Here is a 25,411-nt window from a genome sequence, read left to right on the forward strand (position 1 = left end):
ATTCTATGATTCTGTGATTGATGAAAGCCTGAATTCGAGAGTTTGCCCCAAATCTGACCATCACTTACCTTAAAACCCACATCCAAGCACCGCAGCTCGGGGCTCAGCTTCACATGAGTGAGTGCTGTCATCTGAGGCTCAGGGTGTTCCCTGGTCAGAGAGGGCAGGGAGGTGCTGGTGTTATTCAGCTTTCCAGTTTTCCCAGGTAGCATGGAGACCAGCGAGGATTTCAGGAGTGGTTTGCACATCTTTCAGTGCTGCTCCTCCTCTGGGCCCCTGCATGGTTCCTCTGGGTGCCGGCTGGGTTGCAAGCAATGCCCAAGGGGTGATTTCTCCCTGAGGTTTTGGGATGCCTCTGCCCCCTGTGTATATCTCCTCAGACATGGCTGCTGGTTGTAAAACATGCAGCGAGGGAAGTGAGTCTGATTCTGGTTTTGGTGTGTAGCCTGCCACCTCCTCATTGCAATCCTTTTTTTTTTTTTTTGTTTCCTTTCCCCCCCGCTTCTGTCTTCCTTGATCTAAAATAAACCCCACTTAGCAGATAGTGTCAATCTGTGAAAAAAATCCCACAAGGTGCTGGGAATACTCCATCTGGGTTTTTATCCCATATATATGTAAAAGAGGTTAGACTGTGATAGTTGAAATACTGTGTAGCAGAGGCAATCTGAAAATTCAGTCTTTAAATCCTTAAACATGTAATTCCCTGGCTTTCCCCATGTAAGCGGGACCTACTGGGGAATATCTCTACAGAATTTCATTAAGGGTTATATGGAGGGTTATATTGTGGGAGACGTCAAAACACAGATCACTCACCGATTATACGAGAGCACTTCTCTGTGCCAAAAGAGTGAGGAATGAGGCACTCTCCTAGGAACAATGACCCTTTTTATTGTTGCTGCATCAGGGCTGTGACAGACGAGCAAGGTCTTGTCCATTAGTATGTCGTGGCAAGACCATGCCAAGGGAGAGCGGCCAGTTGACCGTAAGTTAAAATGTGTAAAATTGCTTTGTGCTTCCTTTTAAGTGACCCAAAGGAAGTCAGAAATTAATCTGGGCCAATTTGTTTTTAACTGACTTCTTCACGCTGAAAAATATACAGAGCTTTATGTTGACTGAAACTTCAGGTACTGGGTCTAGCTGGATGAACAGCTGCTACCCACTGAAAAAGTGGAAAAAATTAATTAAGGCTATTTCAGGGAAATTATTTTGACCGTTCATTACGGAACAACAACGTTTGAATGAAAATGAGGTGTTAATGATATCAGTTTTAACTTAAGATTTTTAAAACTGTTTTAAGCAAAAAGCAAAATGTAACCACTTAAAATGCTAGACTGACTCCCCCCATCCAAAATTTGCATTGAGATTTTGGGGGCAAGAATAAAATAATCTGAAATTTGGTCTTTCTAGTTAGCCGGGAGAAATCCACGGTCTTCCAGTCCGTCCATCTAAATTAAAAATGCAGTTAATTACTCACATAGACTCGTCTCAAACTTGCTCTTTAATTTCACGTGGAAGATGTCTCACTGCTGGGTGCTTGTGGACAACCCTTGAATCAACGTCCAGTAGATCCCTGCCTCAAATAGATGGAGCAGCAGCCACTGGTCCTCCAGAGGGAGAAACCACAGCCTTGATTTGGTGGTCCACACATGTGGTCACGTTAAAAGGCATTTTCAGGATGGACCCCAGAAACATCAACACTGATTGCCATTAGTTTTTCTCTGCAGACATCGTAGGTCATCTAGGAAAAGGAACATGGCTCTAAGCCACTTGTACAAGGACAGGAACCGGCACTCAAAGGTGTGAATCATCTCATTGCAGACAGCTGAGACCTGGAGGTTCCTTTCTGGGAATTTTGTGCTGGGAGCAGCGATCTGTACTCGTGTTTCTGAAGGCTGACCCAACCTTTGGATGACTTGTTTTCTTTAAACAAAGTTCAGCAAAAATCAGACGTACTTCTATTTATTTTTCTTCCCCAGCCTGATATATTTTTGAGCGCCTGGACCCACTTTTGACTCCATGGCTCACTAACAAAACAACACCTAACATAAAAGAGTGTTTTGTTTTGTTTTGTTTTGTTTTGTTTTTTCTTTCTTTCCCATAGTTTTATCCAAATACATAATAAATGCACTCACCTTAATTTCTTCCTATCTCCTCCATGCTGCAAAGCAGAGCAATTGCTGATGGAGCCATAGGGCTGCCCCAGTGATGTGGGTGGATAGAAAAACCTGACTGGAAACGGAAACCTTGCACACCTGTAAACCTTGAACACACCAGACCGGTACTTTCCCAACCATGTGCTTCCAGGCAGAGCTGGAGCCACCGAACACAACGAGACACCAGAGGCAGAAATCAGTACAGACATTATTTTATAATTAAAAAATTGTGCATTTCGATGAACAGCTGGCAGTTATTACCATCCCCCATTCCACTTAATGCAGAAAATACATGTCTGGAACCCAGACGTCTGATATTTCTAATGCCATATATAATGGCCTACTCAGACTGTGCTTGTACTAACCTCCTGCGTTTGGGTTCCAGACAAGAGCCCAAAGGCAGGTCCACCCTATAAGCTGACTCTAGTTGATCCTAGAGAGAGCCAGTCCCCCTCTTTCAAGGCATTATTTTCACTGAAAATTTATCACTGCTATCTTTTGATCGAAAATGCCTCTGAAAATCAACACGTGGGACATGAATTGATTTTTTTTTTTAATTAAAAAAGTAAACAAAGCAGAAATTTAATGATTTTTTTTTTTTTTTTCAAGATGTCCATGGGGAGATAAGGCTATTTTTCTACTAGTAAACTAAACAGCATCGTGGCTGGTTGTCTTGTCCAGAGGCCAGCTGACAGTCTGGACACAACTCACCCCACCACCTGGGCTGCACACGATCCAGCGCCCAGGCACGGGACTGGTTAACTTACAGGTATAGAGTTCCAGTGCTCCAAATACCTCCTTTTTTAGCAGAAAGAAATGATACTCAGTGAACTTTGGAGTGGGAGGCATCACTGAGGGATTACATACTATGGGAGACAGAGGACTGAACTCAGCTCCAGAGTGTCCTACCAGTCCCCAGCCCCATGTGGCCATGAACCCCTTTGTGATGTTAATTTGTTCGTCCCACAGAAACATCTTCAGGCAGACGACTTATTTGCCTTCTATGCATCGACCTAAGCTCTCTGTGGAAAACCCAAGTCTTGAAGCCTTATTGCATCTTCCCAGGCATGGCAGAGTCTCACCAGATTCTGGTTCATGTCATGTTTGGGAACAAAGACATGGGTCCAACACTCAACCTCCTGAGAGAGGTATCCTGCGGGCTCACAGAGAATCACAGAATGGTTTGGGCTGGAAGGGACCTGAAAGATCATCTAGTTCCATCCCCCCTGCCATGGGCAGGGCCACCTTCCACCAGCCCAGGTTGCCCAAAGCCCCGTCCAACCTGGCCTTGAACCCTTCCAGGGAGGGGGCAGCCACAGCTTCTCTGGGCAGCCTGTGCCAGGGCCTCACCCCCCTCACAGGGAAGAATTTCTGCCTTAGATCTCATCTAAATCTCCCCTCTTTCAGTTTAAAGCCATTATCCCTTGTCCTATCCCTCCCTCCTGATCCAGAGTCCCTCCCCCCTTTCCTGCAGCCCCTTTCAGCCCTGGGGGGCTGCTCTAGGGTCTCCCCGGAGCCTTCTCTTCTCCAGCTGAACCCCCCAACTCTCTCAGCCTGTCCTCACAGGGGGGGCTCCAGCCCCCTGATCATCTTTGTGTCCTCCTTTGACGCCACTAGAGCAGGTCCGTGTCCTTCTGCTGTTGGTGCCCCAGAGCTGGACCCAGCCCTGCAGGGGGGTCTCACAGAGCGGAGCAGAGGGGGAGAATCCCCCCCCTCGCCCTGCTGCCCACTCTGCTCTAGGTGCAGACCAGGACACAGTTGGCTTTCAGGGCTGCAAGTGCACATTGCTGGCTCACAGTCAGTTTTCCATCCAATAGTCCCAAGTCCTTCTCCTCAGGGCTGAGCCCTGTATTTGTACTTGGGGTTGCTCCGCCCCATGTGCACACACACACACACACACACACACCCCACTTTATGCACACACAGAGTTTACAGACACAGTCAGGTACAGGCACATCAACACAGACACACAGCCTTCAGCTCAGTGCTGGCTTGCATCTCCCGCTCATCCCCAGGGCTTCAGCTGGTGCTGTGTGGACACAGTCATGTTCCCTCAGCCACAGAGCTCTCTGCTCGGGCACGTGCTGGGGCGATGCGTTGAGAGATTGTACCACACTGACAGGGTCAGGAGTGGTGTTGGCACAGGAGGGAGAGCCTAAAGGCACCCACACTCCCTCTAGACAGACTGCCTTGGGTGCCAGGTGTCCCAAGATTGCCATGGCTAGACCTTTTGAGTCCCTGCCCTTGCTGGGCTACATCACGGGTGTCTCTGGCCTCCGTGCCATGCACAGGCAGGTGTGCAGCTGTGTGCACTGAAAGGCAAGAAAATATAGCATCCTTCTTGCATACTGCCAAGCAGGGAGGGAATCCCGTGTGTTTGTTGCAAGTTCAAAGCTCATTGCAGCAATATTTCTCTCTTTAATCTTATAGTTGCACTTTATGTTTGTTACACAAAAGTCCCTTTACTCCTCCTGACGTCCCTTTCTCTGATGGATGTCTGTTGCTACAGAGGATCCAGGATTTGCTGGTGCTGCTGTTTTGGGGAATGTCAGACTGGGGTGATTTCTCTGATATGAGACATCTTGGGTGTAATTCACCTCCTTTTACTGCTCGCGGGGGTAACCACATGGTGTCTTGTGACCCCTGCTAACAACAAAATCAGAAGCATGTATTGCTCTGGGTATAATTCCTAGGGCACACAGGTGACTTCTGGCTGACTGGAGTCTCTATATAAATGTGTCCGTGATCTATCCATAATTTATACCACAAGCAAAATTAAACTAGAGTACATCAGACTCAACGGAGCAAGTGAATAAACATCTTCTCACCACTTCTTGGGGCTGCATACCATTTAAAGCATTGGTACCTCACCTCCTGGGAGGGCTCCTTTCTACGGGAAATCAGCTTCTCACCTGAAACAATCCCCTGGATCCTATGCTTGGGCCAGCAGAGGCTGAGGACTGATGCCCAGAGAGACAACCATGGAGGAGAGTGACTTATTTTCTGAAGAGACAGCTCTAGCCTGGGAGGAGGTAAAGGGAAAGGGAGAAGGGATTTTGCTTTGCTTCGTGGCTGATCTTTGATCTCCTCCTTTGATTTTTGAATACAACCAACCACAGTGGAGCTGTGTCCTCTTAGTTACTGTGGGGGGAAGAGAAGGAGAAGGGACTTTGCAAAGGAGCAGGCTAAGTGCACCATTGGTTTCAGATGCTCTCCACGCTTCCTCCATGCAGGTCTCATCTTCTCAACGAGCATCTCTGGGCCATCTCAGTGCCCAGCTCTGCTGCTCTACCCTGCTACCAAGACCAGCTGTGGGTTCCCTGTTTGCTCCTGTTCCCTCTGCTCCTCTTTGGCCTCTTTTCACCCAGCGTCAGGCAGAGAGAGCCCTGGTGCTGCCCAGTCCTCTCTCTCTTTCTCCCCCATCCTTCCCTCTTCTTCCCCCCTTCAACACAGCGAGAACCGGCGGGAGTTGATGTTCATCTTGGTGACCCCGATGAGCTTGAGCGGTGTGGAGAGGCTGAAGGAGGTCATGAGGGGGAAGTCACAGAAGAGGTCAGAGAGCTCGTCCCTCTCTTCCAGCTCGTACGTGGCGTCGTTGAGCATGCGCTGGTGCAGGTGGCACGTCTGCTCGATCTTCAGCTTGTTGATGTCGCTACGAAGGCGCATGAGCTGCCTCGCAAGCTGCTGGTCCTGCAGGCGCATTTCTGCCTGAAACACAAGAGAAAAGGGTGTTGGCAAGGACACAACAAATTTGCTTATCAGGCTACTCCCTGCTAATGGGAAACGTAACTCAACTAGATCTGCTACACCATTGCAAAGGAAGGGACGCAAGAATCTTCCAAGCCAACGATGCATACCAGCTCAGGATGGTGAATTTTCAGTGTTCAGGAAGTCTGTGCCAGCTCAGGTTTTCAGGAGCACCGGGAAACTGGATTTAAAGCCAGCCATGCCAAGGATGTTTTCTTAAGTATCCATCAGCAAGGCTTCCAAGCCTCCATATCAACATTAAGCAAAGCCCAAATTAATTTTGCTCATAAGGGAGCAGCCACAGTGAGAAGTAGCAATTAGAGGTGGAAAGGAGCAATTAGAAGAACCCCAGAGAAACGATCCCCAATTACTCGGCCTGGGTTTCCAGTCTGCATAAATCAGAGCCGGTTCATGACAGCCAGGAATGCGGCCCTCCACATACCCCGTGGCTTATCTCGCTGGTTTGAAGTGGCTCTTGGGATGGGACCTCCACGGTTTCCCACAGGAGAGAGAACGACTATCCCGCAGGCTAATGAGCTAAGTGTTTAGGAGGAGTTTTTTTTCTCCCCTGGCACCTAACTTCAGAAGGTGGAAGATTCAGAAGTGATGAAAGAAAAGGGCTGCTATTTTTTTTTTTTTTAATTTCAACTTATAATTAAGCCTAAAATTTATTGCCACAGGATATTGGAAGTCATAAAGGAAGGAGGTGAACACTTGGTGCAAGAGTCAGCTTTTGTCTGGGGAACAGAAGCAGGCAGAGCTAGAACAACAGATGCTGAAAAACCAATTCCCATGTCTCACCCCACTTCCCTCATCACAAAAAAGCAACAAACCACAAAAGCCACAAAGAAAAGAGAGTGGTGGCAGAGAAGCTGAACAGCTCTTAGTAAACTTTGTGGCTTAAATCTCTCTCTAAGTGCTGGAGACAAGAAGGGAGAAAACTGGCTGGAAAACAGTCCTAGATGAGATGTCTTGCCTCTTCCCCTGGTGTTGCCTCCATCACAGGACATGAACTGACACTAGAAAGAGACCCTTGGCACCAAGCCTGATTTTGTTTTGTTTGGTTTTAGCTTTTATTTTCCTCTCGGTGACTCCCTGGGTATGTACTGTCCTCACTGCCTTCTCAGTGCATGAGACGATGACCTGAGCTCATCTCCAGCTGCACTGGGGAGCTGCCCTGACCCCAAATCCATCCTTTACCTCACTCCTTTGATTTGCATCCCCGGTTTCTTGGCTCCCTATGGTTTGAATGAGCTCAGAAACAGACCCAGACTACATCGACAGCAATACGTTAAATAGTGCCTTGCAACACAGTGTCTCCACTTGATCATGAGCAAGGTCCTGGCATCCTCTGAGCTGAGGCCAGCTCTCACAGTCCTAAGCAATTCCCCACAGGCACACTTCAGGAGTTAACACAGATGGATTTATCCTCAGTAGGCATTTGGGATACAGCCATCTTGTCTGGATTTTAACAGCATGGATGTGGTCAGACCTTACTGGTTTGCCTCCAGGCCTGAAAATGAGCTGTTTAGTTTACAAGTACAGATGTAGCTTTGGGGGCAGAGGATAAATTTATTCCTGGTCTGGTGGCTCATGCATCAAACTGCTAAAGGGAAGGGAGGAGGAAAAATTACCCTTGGGAGGCTCTGCAGGTGGCTGCGATATTTCTACAAGAGCTTTATGATGCCTGATGCATGGGCTGCTGCAGCAAGGCTGTCAAGCAGAGCATCCTCGGGGTTGCTCTAGTTTGTGGCATAATCCCTCCTTCTCCTCCAGGCAACGCCTCCAAAGATGTCAGGATTGCCCCTTGCAGCACTGCTGGTCTCACAGCAAGGTGAAGCAGCCACCGTAGGTGTTTGAAGGGCTTGGAGGGAAGCCTGGCTTTGCTCCAGCTGTTTTCTGCTGCTGTCGGGAAGCTCTTTGCAATGCTGTGATCAGAGCCTAAACCAAGAGTTGACAGGAGTATAATGAAAGTTAATCCGAGCCAAGCAAGGTTTTTATCACTCCTGCACCGTGCAGGCATCCTGAAGGACCTTGCCTGGTGCTCTCAGCCAGCAACTGGACTCCAGTTTGGTTGCCTGGAGAGGATTAAGCCACCTTTGTACAAATCTCAGAGTGAATCTCTGTCTCTCATGAAATCTCTCTTGAATTGTTTGGAGGGTTGTGGCCATTTAACTTCTTTAAAAAAAAAAATCACTATTTCCTTGCAGACCTTGTAGCCTGTGCCTCCAGCAGAGTAATGCCACTCGGCAGGTTTTTCTTCTCCCATGTGAGTTGCAATGAAAAAAAACCCCAAAACCCCCAACCTGCTGATATTTTTCCCTGTTTCACAGTGAATACTGCATCTTGGCATTTTATCAGGAAGGCGATCGTGGGTGTTATTGAACTGACCCTGGGTCGTTGTTTCTTGTCAGTTTATCAAGCTACATAAGAAATGTCAACAAATGCTTTCATTAAAGGCTTTGAGGAATGCGAGATAAAAAAATCCAAAACTCAACATCAAAAAGTGTTTTAAAATGAATTTCTAGGCCATTGTGGAGAGGGATGTGAGTTGGAGATCGCTATTTTTCCCCTCCAAGCCAGCTTTTCACTTGCTTTTGACCAGTTCTCACTTTCTCTCTTTTTTGAGGAAATCTCCCTGATTTTGTGCAAATTGGAAGGCAAAGCCCTCCAGGTCATATCCTTTGGGTGCTCAATCTCCATTCACCCTTCCTTACCCCCATTGGACCTGCTGGCCCTGGTGTTTGCTGAACCAGCTGCTTCTGCAGCCACGTGGCCTGTAGGGTGGGGGCAACGTGGCATGGGACAAAACCACCACCCATCTACATTGATCATCGAGTCTGTGACACCATCTTAGACACAGCCCTGCCTGACAGCAAGGGTGACCTGTTGGATGTGCACCATCAGCCAAGGCTTTCCCAGGGGGATAAGGTTCCCTTCTGTCCTCCAGGAAAGAAAGGCGGATGGGTGAGGAAGAAACCCTGGCAGCAGTTGGCTAAAGGATGACACGCACAGTGAAGAGATGGCACAGGGGATGAGGGCTGTCACTGCCTGTGCCCCTCAGGAGGCGCCCTCAGCTTCTCGAGGGCTCAGGAGTGCTTTACACGGGGATGGGTCCCATGGGGGTCGAGGGGGTGATGGCTGGGTGGGGAGCAGAGCACTAAAGGCCCCACTGTGGGCAGGAAGGGTGGGCTGCTCTGCAGGGCACGGCCTCTCCTGCTCCTCCTGCTCATCCCCAAGGCTTGTTCTGCGATGCAAACACCCTGTCTTCCCTCCATGGATTTGTCCTGTCAAACCTTGCTTTGTTCAGAACCACTCAGAATAGTAGCAGAATTTGGGTCTGAACCCAGAAATTCTCATTCTCCTCCTCTTTCCCAGAGGTTCCTCATGAACGCAGAAACATTCAACCAGTCCCACGCTGAGGACTAAACCATCTCTAGAAATGATTAATGATGTCTTTTTAAAAGGAGCACAGTAAAACCCCACAAAGATTTCTGGAAAGAGATAATGGGATTAGAGGTGCCACATCGTGGGAAGCCATGGGATTCTGGTTTGCATAGTTCTTCCACAGGGTTAGTGACCACAGCATAGCTTCATGCACCAGTTCATCTGTGTGGGATGACAGCATGATCCCACACACTCTGTGCAACATCCCGGAGAAACCCACGGGGACCACCCAGCAGAAACTGTGCGTTTTGCTCCCTTCAAGTCTCACACGCCCAATGCAGGAACAGTCTCAGGTATGTCTCGCTCACACGAACCACTCTGCAACACAGTCTGCCTCTTTCTGCACGCCCAGCTCCAGCAGGCAAAGAGCTGCTTTTCATCTGCATGGTTGGGACACGCTGTTGGGATGGACAAGCTGCTGGTTTCAGTTTCCTTAGGTGGGAGGGGGAACCAAACCCAGGCCCTTCCTGGCAGAGGAGCTACTGCAGCTCCTAGGCTGAATCACAAAGCTGGACCACAGAGGCCCAAAGGAAGACCAGGAAGGATTTTCTGTTTGGATTGAGCCTTAGAGTATCCCAGGGATATTTAATATGGGGAGGAAGAGAAAGTTTTGGATGCATCCTTGCCTGCCATCCAGTCTTAGCCCAAATAGGAAGCTCAGGGTGTAGCCTAGACTTGTCTTCAAGTTTGCCTTAACTGTATGGTCACAGAGAGGAAGACCAGTAATGCTCCCACTGCCAGTGGTCCATCTCTCTGTGTCGCTATGGGGGGATGTATCAGCAGAGAGCACCTCATGCCATGGAGGTCTGGAACTCCTTGGGACCTCTTCCCAAAAGTGAAGTCCCCTGTGGACATCATCCCAGTCTGTGGTCCATGAAGCTCAGGGTGATGGTCCATGGAGAACTGTCTGCTCCCATGGGGCTAGCCCTTTTTATTTCCAGAAGATCAAAAGAAACAAATCTAAACCGGTTCTTTCCTAACTGAGTGCAGCCACTTGGATTCAAACACGGAGAAGAACAGGCCGACTATTCGACCCTTGACAAACACTTCAGAGAAGTCAGTTAAGTCTGTGTGTTGGTTTGAGGCTTCATCTTCAAAGATGCTCAGATGCCACCCTACCATGTCTAATTTTAGATGCTCATGCCCTTGTGGTGCAAGCCACAGCCCTAGACGAGGTATCTCATCTCCTTCTGCAGAGCCTGGGAGTTACACACCACCAAAGTCCAGGATACCTTTGCCAGCTGACACATGCAGAGCCTGATGTGGGACCCAAATCTCACGCTTCTTCAGTGTTGAGTTTAGTCTGTGTTGACTCCCTTGGAAAAGATCATATGACCATTCCTGAGGGAGGTAGTTACCTTTTTTTTTTTTTTTTTTTTTTTTTTTTGTTAAATTACAGGGTGCTAAAATGCTTCCAGGACTGGGGATTCTGTACCCTGGAGAAAGCCCACTGACAGAGGAAAAGCCTGTCATCTTAACATCTGAGTGAGGTGAACAGATGGACATCTCAGTGGGCTTTCACATGGGATTACACAGGAGAGAACACATAATTTCTCAGAGCTGCACTTACATCTCTTCTACACGCGTAACTCCACATCCACCCCATGAAACTCCCTCTCTCTCTAAAACAGGGTGAATGTCACTTGGGGACAGTCCTGTTGTGTGATAATTCCCAAACTGTGCCCCTGTTCTAGCATTTTAACACTAGAGATGACCCTGCTCTGGTGCCTGTGCCCATGCCCTTTCACTGCTTTAAATAAAAACACAGAAAAATTCTTCCTGGACCTGCTGCGTGGCGGAGGACTCCCAACGCAGGCCAGTCTCCATCATCATATCCGTGCTTTAGATTCCTTCTCCTTCTCTCTACCTCCGAACAATCACAGAGCAATCTGCAATGGGGCTCATGTCAACACTGTTTCGGTGCCACATCATTGTTTAAATTCACTGAAGTACTTCTTCCGCCGGTATCAGTATCCCAGAGATAATAGCAGTTAATATTTAATAATAAATGTCCGACCAACAGGACGTAGGTGTTCTACAATTTCCCAGGGAAGAGCATCAGACATTTGTGTTCCTTCTCAAGAGTCTTTCCTGCATTCTGGCTCACACACTTCAGATTTTAGTGCATAACACTGGTGAATTTGAGACGAAAAGCATATTTTCCTACTGGAACAAAGTCAGAACTGTTCTAAGATGTCCCAGCTCATAGCAGAGTTTTGTTCTTTAACCACATTTAGAAGGAAAAGGACTCTCTGAGGGCTTAATTTTTGAACGTGTAAACATTTGTTCTGACAACTTTCATAAACAAAGAAGAAAATACAGTCTGACCACTCTGATCCTTGGGTCTGTCACCATAGCCTGGCTGGTGATGGCTTTACTTTCAGTGTTGATGAAGAGCAGCCATGCTTGACAGCGCAAAGGCAAACACTAGGGCAAAGGAGAGGCAGAATGAGTTGGGGAGGGAAGTGCTGCAGCCCCGGGGCGGTTCAGCACATGCTGAGTGCGGCAATTTGCTCGTACACCTACACAGAGCCTCAGTGCAAAAACAAGAGCAGGAGTTTGCATGTCTGAATAAATCACCTTCTCGGGGCCAGATTCTCAGCAGGTCCCAGCTGACGCGGCTGGCTGGAGCTCAGTGGGCATATGTCAGTCCTATAAACCGGGGCCAGGACTTGATGTGCAGAATCAGGTCCTGGGACAGGTCATGTGGGGTGAAAGACCAAAACCAGCAGATGCACAGTAAGACCTTGGGTTTGCCCTTCACTACTGAACAGGAGGAGACTGAACCTGCCTGAACCTGGACCAGAGCAGACTGGAGACACGGACACAAATTCCTTGCAGCGCTGGACGACCCCTTTTGTGTGAACTGGGAGTGATGCTTTAGATTTTACAGGTAACTTTAATTTTAAAGCTGGGCACTCCTGGACTATCACATGGCAAAACAACTAATCCATGCCATGGCCTGTTCTGTAGCACCACAGCCAAGGGGAAGTTTGGGCATGCACATCCTACTAAATTCACTTTGCTGCCACTACTGATTTTGGCTGGGTTAGAGTTAATTCCAAAATTGGGTGGTCCCGTACAAATTGCTTGTTGGGAACAGTCCCCAGCATGTACAAACTCCTGAAGCTCTAACTGTTTGGCAGGGTGCTATCTGGTACGAGCCAAGCCCATGCTGGGGCCATGCTGTTGAAATAACCCAGCCTAAACACGCTGGTAGCTGTGATGGGAGTTGCACAGTGTGGGTGATGGAGCTGCATGCATTGCATCGTTGCATTTCCTTCAGTAAGGACACGGGCTGGTGTACTTCTTCTCTGCGTAGCAATCTTCACATACATCAGCTTTTGCCCTTTCGTTGGATAGATGAATCCTACATACTCTAAACAGACTTCTCATGAAAGACTGCGTAGAGTGAAGGGAGAATTCACCCTGCAGCAGAGGCAGATTTCATCCCAGTTATGACTACTGGATCATTTTTGGATGTTCTGGAGAACGTTGCCCAGGATACTCAACACTTGTTTGGAGTAAGGCTGGCTTGCATGGTGCTCCCTGATCTCCTACGTTAAATCAGACCAGAAGGATGGATTGCCTGCTTTGGGTGACCCTACCCGCGGTGTGGGGTGCTGGTGTCCTGCCTGGTTGCCCCAAGCAGGGTGCTGTCTGAGGGATACTGCCCTTTCTGGCCTTGGCTCCTGCCTTAAGTAAATATACAAACTTAGACATAACCATATCCCACTACGAGGCTTTCCTGATTGCTCTACTGTGACAACATGGGGATAAACAAGGAAAAATCCTGGTTGTGTTGGGATGTGTGGAAGCTTGTTCATTTCTTTGAAAAGAAACTGGGTTTCACCCTTGAAATGTAATGTGAAATGCATCTTTTTGTTCAAGCATCCTGTGATGGGATGGCCTTGCTGTGTTCTCACTGTTTGCTGGCAGCTCTTACCCAACAATAGTGCCTCCAACATAGCTATTTAGCTGTGTGGTCAGTCAAATATATGCTCCCTCTTTTGGGGAAATTGTTCTAAATTACATGAGTCATGTCCAGATCCAGCAAAGACTGGTATAATTAAGAGGCAAGAAAATGGAAAGTGAGCAAGAATTAGGGTTTGCTTTGCCCTTTTTCTTCTTTAATTTAAACTTTTCGTTTTCGTCAGATGGTGGTTTATATGCCACACACCAGTCTAAAGGGTACAACTGGGCTCTGGGACTTTTTATATTTCCATCACGGGCAGAAACCGAAAGGACAAACCTAATGTTTTAAAAGCCAGGGCTCTGAGAAGGTAAATCTGCTTCTTATTGTCTTTGGGCATCTTGAGATTCGGGGCTTACATCAAGCGCTCTGTGAATTTAAGATTGTATCACAGATACAAGCATGGACCCAGATTCAAGTCTGCGACTTGGAGTGGAGATTCTCCAGAGCGCTGAGTGATTTTTGGAGATCAGCCCAAAACTCTTCCTGATAGTCCTGGATTCCTTAAAGCACTGCACCCACCTTCTGAAAGCCTGAGAAACAACTTAATTGCCAAAGCTGTGACATCCAGAACCACCTCTATAAATAACTTCCCTAGAGACCAATCTAGATGGGTGAATCTAGAAGCAAGGGCAACAACAAAAAATAAATATTATATAAAGCAAAAGTTGCAGACAATTTTTAAGAACTATTATTCATCGTTGTGCAATGTTTTGCTCTAAGACTTTCGGTGCTTATCAAAAGGAAGGCGTTTGCACTCGAACATTTTCACACGTGTGCCTGAACCGCAAGTGATGTCCCAGTCCCCTGGGACCCTGTTGCAAATATTGCTGCTGTCAATACAGTTGCAAATGCTGGTGGGACTCACAGCAAAATTACAATGAGGCAACAGAAACAAAGCCTCATGACACGAGTTGTTTCCAGTCATGTGGGCCAAAAAAATAAAGATTTTTCATTCCAGTGAGGAGAAGGGAAGGATCACGCGTCTTGGCATCTGCTTGCTCCTACACTTGTGAAGAGCACTGGGACCAATCCTCCAGGCCTGAAAACAGATGCCCTGATCCGGTCATGTCCATCCTATTGACCTGCTGTGGCCTCCAGAAAAGATGTGCTGCATCCACGCTTCCTCCTGGGGAATTATCCCCAGGCTGTGCTGAGCTGGGTTGGGAGCTGCTTGCATCAGCACTAGTTGGCCCAGGCCAAATTCGTGCCAAAGACCATGATGGCAACACAACATACAAGCTTCCAGCACCCATGCCCTGGCTTTGTGTGCTTTCCTAGTATCGATAGAGCATTTTTGTCTGGTCTTTCTCTCTGTGAATCTGCCAGTTCATAAATAAACACATGTAAGATAGGACCCAAGGTTGGGATGGGAGGATGATGGAAATGTGGACCAGCTTCTAGTGAAGCAGGAACAAACACATGATGAACCTGTAAGAGCTGGATGAGGAGGGCCCTGAGGTAAGGTTCTGTCATCATGCACACAACAGAAAAAAGAATATTATTCATTAGATGGTTTGAAGCAAAAGGAAACCCTCGGTCTCACTGTGCAGAAATGACTTAGGGGAAGCAAGTTACCATAAAATCTTATAGAGTGTTATGAGTTGTTTGGGTTTTTTTTAAAAAAAGGAGGGTAATTAGGGAGACACTTGGAGGTTAGATCGACTCATGACTGTTAAATGCAGTGGTCAGCATACAGCCTCCTGCTGAGGGAGTTCCTAAATGGCCACAAGCTGCAAGGGTAGATCCAGGGGATGGATCTAGTCACGGCTCCTTCCTACAGCCCTGACAAAGCATCCCTTCCTGATCCCCATCAGAGATGGGCTATTGCACCAGCAGTGCCCATGTATTCACGGTGTATTCATACCCGCTGTATTCATCTGAGTGTTGAGATACAATTAGAGAAGCAGGGAAGGGGGCAAACTGCTAAAAAGTCCTAACTAGTGCAACCATATTTCCCCAGCCTGCTGGATGCCAGCAGGGATGCTGACATGGACCCAGCTCCTTCTCTGAGGTTGTGGTGCTCTGACATTTGCCTTTTCCCTTCCCTGGGTTTCTCCTGCTCCCACCAGCCACCAAAACCACAATGACTGATTGTTGTTTTTTCACCTGGGATTGAAGGCAGGTAGGAACAAGGAGTCGCTCGTTTCCTCATTTTTATTCTTTTTTTCCCCTCTTGAAAATTGTGCTGTCTAACAGGGACAGGAAACCACTTACCAATTCCTTTCTGAGCCATGTCAAAGCTTCATCAATGCTCTCAAAGCCACCTATTCTCCCTGAGGTAAGAGTCACCTTGTCCTGGGCAGGGCTTCCATTGAGATGCAGCTGCACCTTCCTCAAGGGGACAGGCTCTCCCATGGCCTTTTTGTCCTCGGTTGCCTCCTCCTCTCCTGCTGGCTGAGGGCTCTTCCATGCCTGCTCCTCCAGCTTTGCCTTCCACTCCAAGTAGGATGGGCGCCTGGTCTCCAGTCTCAGCTTTTCTGTTAATGCCTTGAGGCTTCTCAGATGGTCATCAGGAGGAGCAGCACCTCCAGAGCCAGTATCTGTGTTGTCCAGAGCCTCTTCTATTTGGATTTTGGGTAGAGACATCCTCTCTGGAACTCAAAGAGCATAGGTGTGTGTTGCAAAGAGCCAGGGATGAAGGTGGGAAACCCTCAGGGCTGGACCAGCTCCTGCAGCGTGACAAACACAGCCCCTTGGAGGAGAGCTGCAGAGGCAGCAGCTGTTGCTCAAGCACCGCGCTGTCCCTGGATGAACACCTAGAATAAAAAGCAGAGGGTTGGTTTCCAGTTTGAGAAGGAAAAGGGAGCAAAAAGGGAGAGACAGCTCTTGCTGCAGCAGAGGGAGCAAGGGCTTTGGGAGAGGCACAGTGCCAAGGTGCTCCTAGGGAGTGTTACCTCACCTCAGCTATCTGACTGCTTTTGGGGCAGGAACAGACAGGCTCTAGCTTTTAGGGAAGCTCTGGTTACCTACATCTCCACTCTTAACTCAAGGGGCCATAAAAGGGTTGCCAAGGAGGCCAGGACACATTCACAGACCCATCTGGAACTGTATCACACAATTCAACGTCCTCTGGACACAGCAATGGCTGCTGCTGGGGGTTGGGGTGTCTATTCATGCTGTTTTGCTGCTTTTCTGGCTGGCAAACCTGTATCTTTCCTCTTGCACAAAACAGGACCAGGTGAAGTAAGACCACTCAAACTTCTCCCTAGAGTTTGAGACAAAAGGAGAGCTGAGAAAAGTGGCGTGCTTTTTTTTTTTTTTTTTTCCCCCCTCTCAGTTTTACAGATTTGAGTTTAGGTCGAAGTTTGCCTAAGATGCCAATCTGCAGCCAAAAGATCTGTCCAGGGGTCTCAGGGCAGGAGCCTGGTCCCCATGCAAGTGTGGGCATTACCTGGGGTGCTGGCATGGTTTGAGTGGAGATGTCTGCACTCAGGGTGGCTTGGACTTGTGGTTTCCATCCTTGGCCATGTCCTGTCTGCCCCTTGGGAACGGTCCCCTTGAAAACACGCTGGTGGAGGAGAAGCCAGAAGCTTCCTCCCGGCTTCTCCTTCTGTCACCCCATGTGGGCTCAGAGAAGCTCTGCCCAAAGCTGGGATAGCAAACCGTGGGACCTAAAGCAACGGAGGACTCCAACAACTCCGCAAGAGTTAAGCTCAGGCAGCTTCTGCATTCATTTGCTGGTAGGATCAGATAAGAGACTTTCTCAAGGTCGTATGCTCATCTATGGCTGAGCTAGGAATAGATCCAGAGCTCTCATCTACACATTGAACACAAAACAAAATACTTTTTTTGCCTGCCTGATAACATGCCCAGAAAGACCAGCCAGGACGTATGCAGCTTTCTAGCAGGATGCACTAAACCACAGCAATATGAGTTACTCAGCCATTCTTTTCCCTGCTATTTGTGCCCACAAAGACGTGTGTAACTCTGAAATCCAGACCATAATTACGCCTCTTGAACCTTTTCAGTAAGAAGATTCAATTTAAAATAAACACCAACTGAGAGTAAGATTTATCCCACAATTGTGTGCAGGCACATGAGCTGAACGAGGAGTTGATAATATACACACAGACAGTCTGGGGGTGGAGAATTAGTCATGTTGCGGTCTTGTTCCTGCTCCCATTTATGTTAATGAGAGTTTTACCGTGAGCGGGAGCAAACACAGATACTATATCAGGTTGAAGCCAAAGGCTCCCGTTCCTGGAGCAGCAACAGTTTTCCTTCTTCTGTTGAAAAACAGATTGTATGGAGGGGAAAGCAGAGGGCTGCCCTGTCAGGCAGTCAGGTCCTGCATCAGCTCTTGCACAGATGCTCTACAGAGCTGAGGGCATGTCAATGAAAATTCCACTTGCCTCCAGCTCCAACCTACCAAAATCAATAAAGGAAAACATCTAATGACTTAAAAACCCTCACCTCCAAGCTTTTTTTCTGTCCTTTGAGGTGGAGATTGCTAGGGGTGGCCAAAACCAGAAGCCCAGCAGAGTCTGCCTGCAGCTCCACACTGGGCTACTGGACTTGGTAACCCCTAACAAAGATAATATTTTTATTGTAAGGCTGATTTTTCTGCACGCCACGGCTACAAATCAGAGGCCCCCACAAAACCTTGTGTCTTCAGCATATATAAAATCCTCAGGGTGGAAAAAGGCCCTGGCTATTTGGGCCCTGAGTACAGCTCAGTTAACATTTACAGCATCAGGCTATTAAAACACAACAGCAGTTTGCTTGCCAGCGCCCCACTGCCATCTCCCCTTCCCCCTCACTGCCTCCCAGCAGCTGTGGAGGGATTTGATTTTTCTGCCCTGAAAGCCTCAAGGATCCAACCCATCCTTCACCTCCTCCCAGGTGCAACACGAAACCTCTCATTCACTCTGTAGGGACACCCCCTCAACAGGCACGTCTGTTCCCCAGCCTGTCCAAACTCAGAAATGACAGAAAGCAGCTGCCTCTTAATTTCCTATCAATATCTTGGACTGGGATCAAAGACCTGTTGTAGAAAAAGAGATTTGAAAGTGTTAAGCGTGTGAAAAATGTCTCTGTGTGAGGCTGTAATACAAACCTGTTTGCTGCCGGAGAGCTACCTAATTCCCAGGGACAAACCTGGCCTCTGGTTCAAGTCAACAGAAGTCTCCCAGTCTCCCAGCCCCAGGCTCAATTTCCCCCTAGGCTGGCAAGTGAGTTTAAGTGATTAACCCTTGACTTGTCTTCATTATCACATTTGCCAGGCTCAGGGCATCCATTCTATGCCTAAATAGGGGTAGCAGGAGTTTGGCACCAAAATGGGGTGAGGGTCTCCTCCCACCTCACTAAGACTCTTTTCACAGGGGCTTCCCCCTTCCCTTTTGTGAATCCTACCAATCCTGAAGGCAGAGGACACATCAGGTCACCGAGGCAACAAAAAAACCCTTTCCTTTCTTTGTTGAGCTAGGTTTGCATCAGAGAAAACAGCTTAACTGACCTACCCTGCAAGCTGTAGTGCAAAGGGATTAGTGGAAGCAGACGTCCAGGATGGAGAATCGAACTGGATTGCGTGTGAAGTCCTACCACGCCAAGACTCACGGAGCTGGCATGTCCTGAGGCTTGGCTTTTGCCCGGTTACAGGTCAGCAATGCAATTCCTGCTCTCTCCCACGCCAGACACACCTTGTGAAGCTCATGGGCTGTCCTGTGCTCTAAGAAACCAGGAGCGCAATCTGCCACCCCAACTTCCCTCTGCAGCCATTCCTCCAACCCTAAAAGCAGATGCAGAAGACCCGTCCCCCCATCACACACTTCATGCATTAACAGCAGGGGATGAGGAGAACGGTGTGAACATCCCCGGAAAAAAAACAGGTGTGATGGGGTAAGGAGGCAAGGGGAGGTGTACTGGAGTGTGAGAAAAAGCTTCACTTCATTGTCACTGATGATGGATGCAGTTCACAGTCTAAAGGGAAATTGCACAAAATTATGCTAGACACAGCCTTTTAGCCTGCGGGAAATTCATGTGCCTGAGAAGTTTTATACGTCTGTGCTTTCCCCATCAGCTTTGAGCACAAGGCATTCATGAGGCAGCGTTGGTTGGTGTGTGCCAGGCCAGGCCAGCACAGGTACAGCCTGCTAAATTCAGGGATGTAAATAAGGGCACGTGGGGCTTTGGAGGGTCACACACTGAGGAGCAAGAAGTCTAGGAGAAGAAAGGAAAAAAAGAAGAGAGAAACACCCAGGATGGAAATGGATGGGAAAAAGTGAGATAAATAAAACAATCGGGCCAAAGCAGAGGTGTGGGGAGGAAATTATTTCTCTCCCTTCGCTATTCCTGGTGGACTTCAGCTTACTGTAATATTTTTTATTACAGAGGAGCAGCGGTGATTGTAAGAGTCTGTATTACTCTGCTTGTCTATTCTCTGAGAAGGAAAAAAGCCTCAGTATGAGACAAAGCTCAGCTGAGGGAAGCCCTTTTGCAGGGTGAAGGGGTGCCTGCACAGCCCACGGATGACTTTTCTGGCATGGGCTAAACACGGCCGAGGTAACGGCTCAGCCCATTAACAACCTTTAAAAAGCACTTCAGCCTCCTTTATGCCTCAGTTTCTCCTTCATTGAGTAGGCAGATCATGCCACTGAAAAAAAGGAAAAGAAAAAAGCTCTGAGGATCTGCAGAGATGTACAGAATTCACCTCCGGTATCTTCAGGTCTCTCGACCTCATCTGGGTGCCCACGCTCTCACTATAACCAGTGCAGGGGCACTCTCCTACAAAAGAAAACTCTAGAGTAAATCGCATCTGCTAACATCATCACTGAGCTCCACAGGTCACAGCGGGTGAGGAGGACCCTGAGCCTGGAACCGTGGGCTGAAGAAACACAGAGGTGGATGGAGAGGCGGGGGGGATGGTGCCCAGTGTGCATAACCCGCGCAGGGAGTGCGGTGTTTGTTTTCCTTCTCAGCACAGCACAAAGACAGGGGTGGGGGGAGGATGGCTGACCCCCCTCCCCCGGAGGTCTGCAGCAGGTTGGCAGCGGGGCAGCGAGGAGGAGATGCCTGTGCAAGGGGGTTGCCATAGCAATGGAGTAAGGGAGGACTCCAGCTGCTGCACGGTGGTGGATGGAGGCTCCTGAGCATCCTCCAGGCAGTGGAGACGCTGAGGTCCAGGGCAGCAGGTGAGGGAAGGGGACACCCATCAGCGTCAACACCGCAGCCCCCTGGAGTTCCCTTTCAGGAAGGCTGCACATGAATCACTCCTTTCCCCATGCCAAAACGACCTCAGGAAGGGAGCTGATGGGCTTGTGGGTTTTGGTGAGCTCAGGCTCTTCCTCTCCCCCTGGGGTCCCCTGCCACAGCCCCCCCAAGCAGCGCGGCTGCAGCGTGCTGCTCTGCACAAGGCTCCTACAGAGAGGGAGAGCAGCTCGCTCCCCCGGCCGTCCCACTGACTCAGAGGAGAGCCGATCTCCCTGGGTTTTATTACCCGGCATTCGGCCACCCAATCCTTTTCTGTGGCACCTGAAATCTGCTCCTGCAGAAAACTGATCTGATTCCCAAAAGCCTTTCTCGCCTGTCCCAAAGTCACCTTCAGCCTCCCTCCCCCCAAAAAGAGAAGACTCCAGCAGCCTGAAGATCTGCCTGATCCTGAGGCCAGGGCTCCCCCCAGGGCAGAGGCCCCTGTGGAAACTGGTGCTGCCAGGATCAGATGCTCTCTGCCTGCTCGTCACGGTTGGGGCAGGATGGAAGGGGGTCTGCCCATGGAGATGGGCAGAACCCCCAGCCCTCAGTTAGTGCCCACTGGACATAGTGCCCATGGAGAACTCCTGGCCATGCTCGTGTGGGCTGTGAACTTGTCCCTTCTTTGAGGGATGAGATGATAACACTGAAACCACCAAGCTGGGCATCACAAGCACGGAGACAGGTTCATGCCTGGTGACTTTACCTTCAGGCCTCCTTGCAGGGCTGCCCACATTGACTGTGTCCCTTCACACCCTCACAGACCTGACTTCCAGCCTAATAGATGAGAAAAACCCAAGGAGGAGACCAAGTTTCTGTCCCTGGGTTGATCCAGAATGCAATGTCCTTGCAGGCGTTTGGAGAGGTGGTCACAGAGCTGCCCCACTCAGTGGGATCAGGTATGGGGTACAGCACCCAGCTTAACGGGATCCTGAGTGCATGTGGACATTCCTGTCCATTTACTGCCATGAACAAACCCCCGGAAGACCTCCCAGACAGTTTGGGTGCTAAGATCAGCAGCAGGGAAGAAGCCCCTTCCGCTTCAGCCCTCGGGATGTGGACATGGCATTCACAGATACATGGGGGGAAAGGGGGAAGAAGTGGGGCTTCCCACTCATGTATGACCTGGAGCAGGGTGAAGGGTCCCCCTGGCATGTCCTTCTGCCCAAATAACCTCCAGACCCCCCCCCCCCCTAAATGCTGCAATGAAGGGAGGAGGGGAGAGCAGTGGGAGACTGCAGAAAACCCACCAGCCTGACAAGAGAAGTGCAGAGATAAGAGGGGACCAGTTTGCACTCCCTGCCCTAAGGTTCTTCCTGGCTGATCTCCAGCATCACTGGTAGAGTCAGAACCTGTTTCAATAAATACATCTGTACCTTCCCGGCACCTTATCCCTCCTGCATCCCCTGCACAAAATCCTTGTGAGGAAGCAAGGCTGAGATTGCTGCCTGCTTCAGATGGACCCTAGCAGCTCCATTTTCAGAGCAGCTCAGCTCCCCTCCATCAGCAGATTTCCAGCGGTTGTGTGGAAATCCTGCATGAAGATGGGCAGTGCCAGATATGTGACATTCCCTCAAACCAGTCTTCCAGTGAGAGGGAAGTATTAGCAAACTGGGAAGCTGGACTGGGTCAATGCTCTCAGCCCATCAGCCAAAACCAGGTGTAAATTACTCTTCAAGAGAAAGGGAGTAAGCAGCAGTAGCAGGAAAGGCAAGTTTACATCAGCAAAGGCAAGTTTACATCCTCTTGGTGAAGACACCCTGTCCACCCTAGTCATGTTCTGGTAAGATCTGTTGAGGCGAAGGGAGCCACGGATTATGGACAAGGGTTACTTCTCCATGCACTGCCCCAGGGTCCTGGCAGGTTTGGGGATCTAATCTTGGAGGTGGCACACCTAAGCTGTCCCCAGAGATGATCCCAAAGGACCTGTGGCTTGACAGAGCCAGTTCCTTCCCTTCTCTCTTCTTCCATCCCAAGCACGGCTGTGTTTCAGCAAGGAAAGAGCAGACAAGGACCTCTGTGCCGGTGCATCCTTGGGAATGAGCCAGGTCAGGCTGAGAAATGCTCTCTTCCCAGGAGACAAGCACGGGGAGTTATTTTTCCCTAAATGCAGCATGGAAGGCAGAAGGGTGTGTTTTCAGAAACAAAAACAAAAACAAAAACAAAACCCAACAAACCTCTTTCCGTCTTTGCTGGGCTTCATTCTGCCCAGCACTGAGTTCATCCTCTGCAGAGACAAGTGCCAGGGCCAATTCAAGACCCCGAAGCTCCCAGTTAAAGTGATCGGGGGAGCGGGGTCAGCCCCCTGTCGATCCCCTAACCCCCTTTACATGCTCCCTGTCCCATCCAATTACCCGCCTTGGCAGCTGCCCCAGCAATGATCGTACAACCTCTGCACCCAGACCTTGCCTTCTCCCACTGCTGAGCTGCACTTTCTTATTTAATATTATTTAAGGCGAGCTGGTTGCAAACAGACCCCCTCCCCTCCCTTCTCCCAGACAGGCTACATTACTCTGAGGCTGAGTAATTTTTTTTTTTTTTTTTTTTTTTCCTGCAGTATCTCTGCTACATTTTGCAAACACCTAATGGCTGCGGAGCTATTGCAAAGCTCAGAGCCTGGGAGAAGCCGGATCCCTCCCATTCTGCTTTATTTTTGTGTTGTACAAATCCCCCTGTGAAGAGGTACCACTGCAATGGACATTCGAAAGCGGGGGAGACCTGAGATGCAAATAACAGCAACAGCCCCAGAATACTGAAATGATGGCTGGCACCCCCAGCAGCCAAAACAGGCTTGTTCCCGCTGGAAAGTGGGGAGTCCGTAGGATACAGGGGATGAGCAGACAAAGCCAGAGGACTCAGCTGGACACGGCTCCTCACTGGAAACAAGGCACTTGCTTTTCATCCATTTTATCCCTCTCTCCACTAAGGTCCCTGATGTAGAAAAGCTCCGAAAAGCAGAACAGTACCGAATAATACAGGGAGCATCACAGGAAAATAGGGAGGGGTCTCCTCAGCCCTGCGTGGCTGCCGGCTGGGGGAGAGGTGTCAGTCTGCGTGGACCGGAGAGGGTGCAGGCTGTAGGATTTGGGTGGTGTGGGTGCAGGGGTGTGCATCGCACCAGGGCACACTGGCTGGGGTTGCACAAACGCTTGTGCTGGGAGGAGTGTGGGCTGACGGTATTATTTTAGCAATTAGCCCCAAGCTGTTATAAAGGGCTCTGAAGAAGTTCTGGGTGATTTTTTTTTTATTTCCTCCCCCCACCCCTTCAGTGTTAACGTGAGCTGCAAAGGGCCAGACCTGAGCAGGTGGAAACCTGCTCTGCTCAGCACACAGTGCCTGCTTCAAAAAATCAAAGGTAGCTACGCCCTGCGAGGCCACCGCGCTTCATCCCATTATGTCTGCGCTGCAAAAAACCGACAAACCTTTCCAGGGCTCTTGCGAATCTCGGGGAGGGGGCAGAGGGAGCAACAGGTGATCGTCCCAAAACCTGGCCAGATTCTTCCCTGTTACACCTCATCCAGTGCAGAAAACCCCCCCTTGAAGGCGCTGAGCACCCCCACCCCACTCCCAGCTGAGAGCAAAATCCACAAGCCTCATCGTAAAGCAGGACTCAAACCCTGCCCTGATTTCACACAGAATCACACAGAATCGCTCAGGTTGGAAAAGCCCCTCGGGATCACCGAGTCCAACCCTCAGCCCGACTCTACAAAGTTCTCCCCTACCCCACATCCCCCCACAGCTCATCCCAACGACCCCAAAATACACCCAGGGATGGGGACTCCCCCCCCCGTCCCAATCAACTGGGAGCCACCGTGCCGGCCGTCTCCAGGGGATTTCAGCGAGGCAGGAGATTGGGGGGGGGGGGGGACACACACAATTCGAGCCCCCCAGCCCCACCATGTCACAGCCAGCACACCAGTGCTGAACCTCACAATGCAAGGGGGTCCCCATCGCCCCCACCCCGATGCTCCCTAGAGATCTGCTCCTTGCTGCTACACCATTCCCCAGAATGAAAAGCCGGGGGGGGGGGGGGGGGGGGCCTGGAGCATCTCTCAGACAGCTCCCGTCCTGGGTGCAGCGGGGTGTCCCCAGGGTGGCTGTGCTCCCCACCCCACCCCAGCCCCATCATGGCCAAGCCAACGCGAGCAACAAACTTACCGGGGACCGAGTCAGAGGGAAGATTGCACGGACATCTTGGTTCCCTCCTTCTGCCTCGGGTCTCCAACTTGGTATTTGCAGAGCGGTGTCACCAGTGCCTCCAGGAGACTGTCTCATCCTCCTCTCTGTCTCGCTTCAGAAATCTCTGTGTGTGTGTGTGATTTTTTTTTTTTTTTTATTTAAGGGACTTTTTTTTTTTTTTTTTTTTTTCCAGCGGTTGCGTCAGGCCTGTTGCCTGGAGACAGGCGAGCTATTCCAGTTTGAGCTTTTCAGTCCAGATTTCCTCTCTCTCTTTCATTCATACCACCAAGCCCTGAACCTACCTCCCACCAAGCAATAACCCTGGAGAGACCTGAAAGGGAGGAGCTGCACAGCCTGGGTCCTAAACATCCTCCGACTCCGGCACCCAAACGAGGGAGGAGGGGTAGCGATGCCCTCGGCGTGGTAACAGGGATGAAGGGCTGTTGTCGAGGGCAGGGACCCAAAAGACTTTCAGGAGATGCCCGGAGAGCTGGTGTATTCCCAAAGGAGCCTGTGGCTCTTCCCGACAGGAATTGGGCTGGTGTCCCCGCGGCTCTTCCCGTTGCACGCCGTGGAGAGCTATGAGCCCTTCTCCGAAGGAGCCTGGGGTCCTCTGGCACTCAGGAGAGATTTGGGATAACGTTTTCCAGATGCCACGGCTCGCCCAGGGGTCAGCATGTGTGTGGAGGGGGAGTTTTGCAAGGCTGCATCAGCATCTCCG

The 25,411-nt window shown here is 49.7% G+C and overlaps 1 protein-coding gene across 1 annotated transcript; it reads right to left on the bottom strand.

Annotated features, from left to right (window-relative positions):
* Window positions 1-4,996: 4,996 nt before the first annotated feature.
* On the bottom strand, window positions 4,997-24,783 carry FAM167A (family with sequence similarity 167 member A). Its single transcript, XM_074921348.1, has 3 exons — window positions 24,670-24,783; window positions 15,538-16,079; window positions 4,997-5,861 (listed from the first exon to the last, which is right to left on the bottom strand). The coding sequence occupies exons 2-3, from the start codon at window positions 15,907-15,909 to the stop codon at window positions 5,598-5,600; spliced, it is 636 nt and encodes a 211-aa protein (XP_074777449.1). The 5' UTR covers window positions 15,910-16,079; window positions 24,670-24,783; the 3' UTR covers window positions 4,997-5,597.
* Window positions 24,784-25,411: the final 628 nt, after the last annotated feature.

This window comes from Athene noctua, chromosome 1, assembly GCF_965140245.1.
Source record: "Athene noctua chromosome 1, bAthNoc1.hap1.1, whole genome shotgun sequence".
Lineage (NCBI taxonomy): Eukaryota > Metazoa > Chordata > Aves > Strigiformes > Strigidae > Athene > Athene noctua.

Coding starts and splice junctions, on each gene's coding strand:
- FAM167A (XM_074921348.1), bottom strand. CDS start 15,909: ATGTCTCTACCCAAAATCCAAATAGAAGAGGCTCTGGACAACACAGAT. Junction 5,862..15,537: donor CATGGCTCAGAAAGGAATTG/GTAAGTGGTTTC, acceptor CTTGTGTTTCAG/GCAGAAATGCGCCTGCAGGA.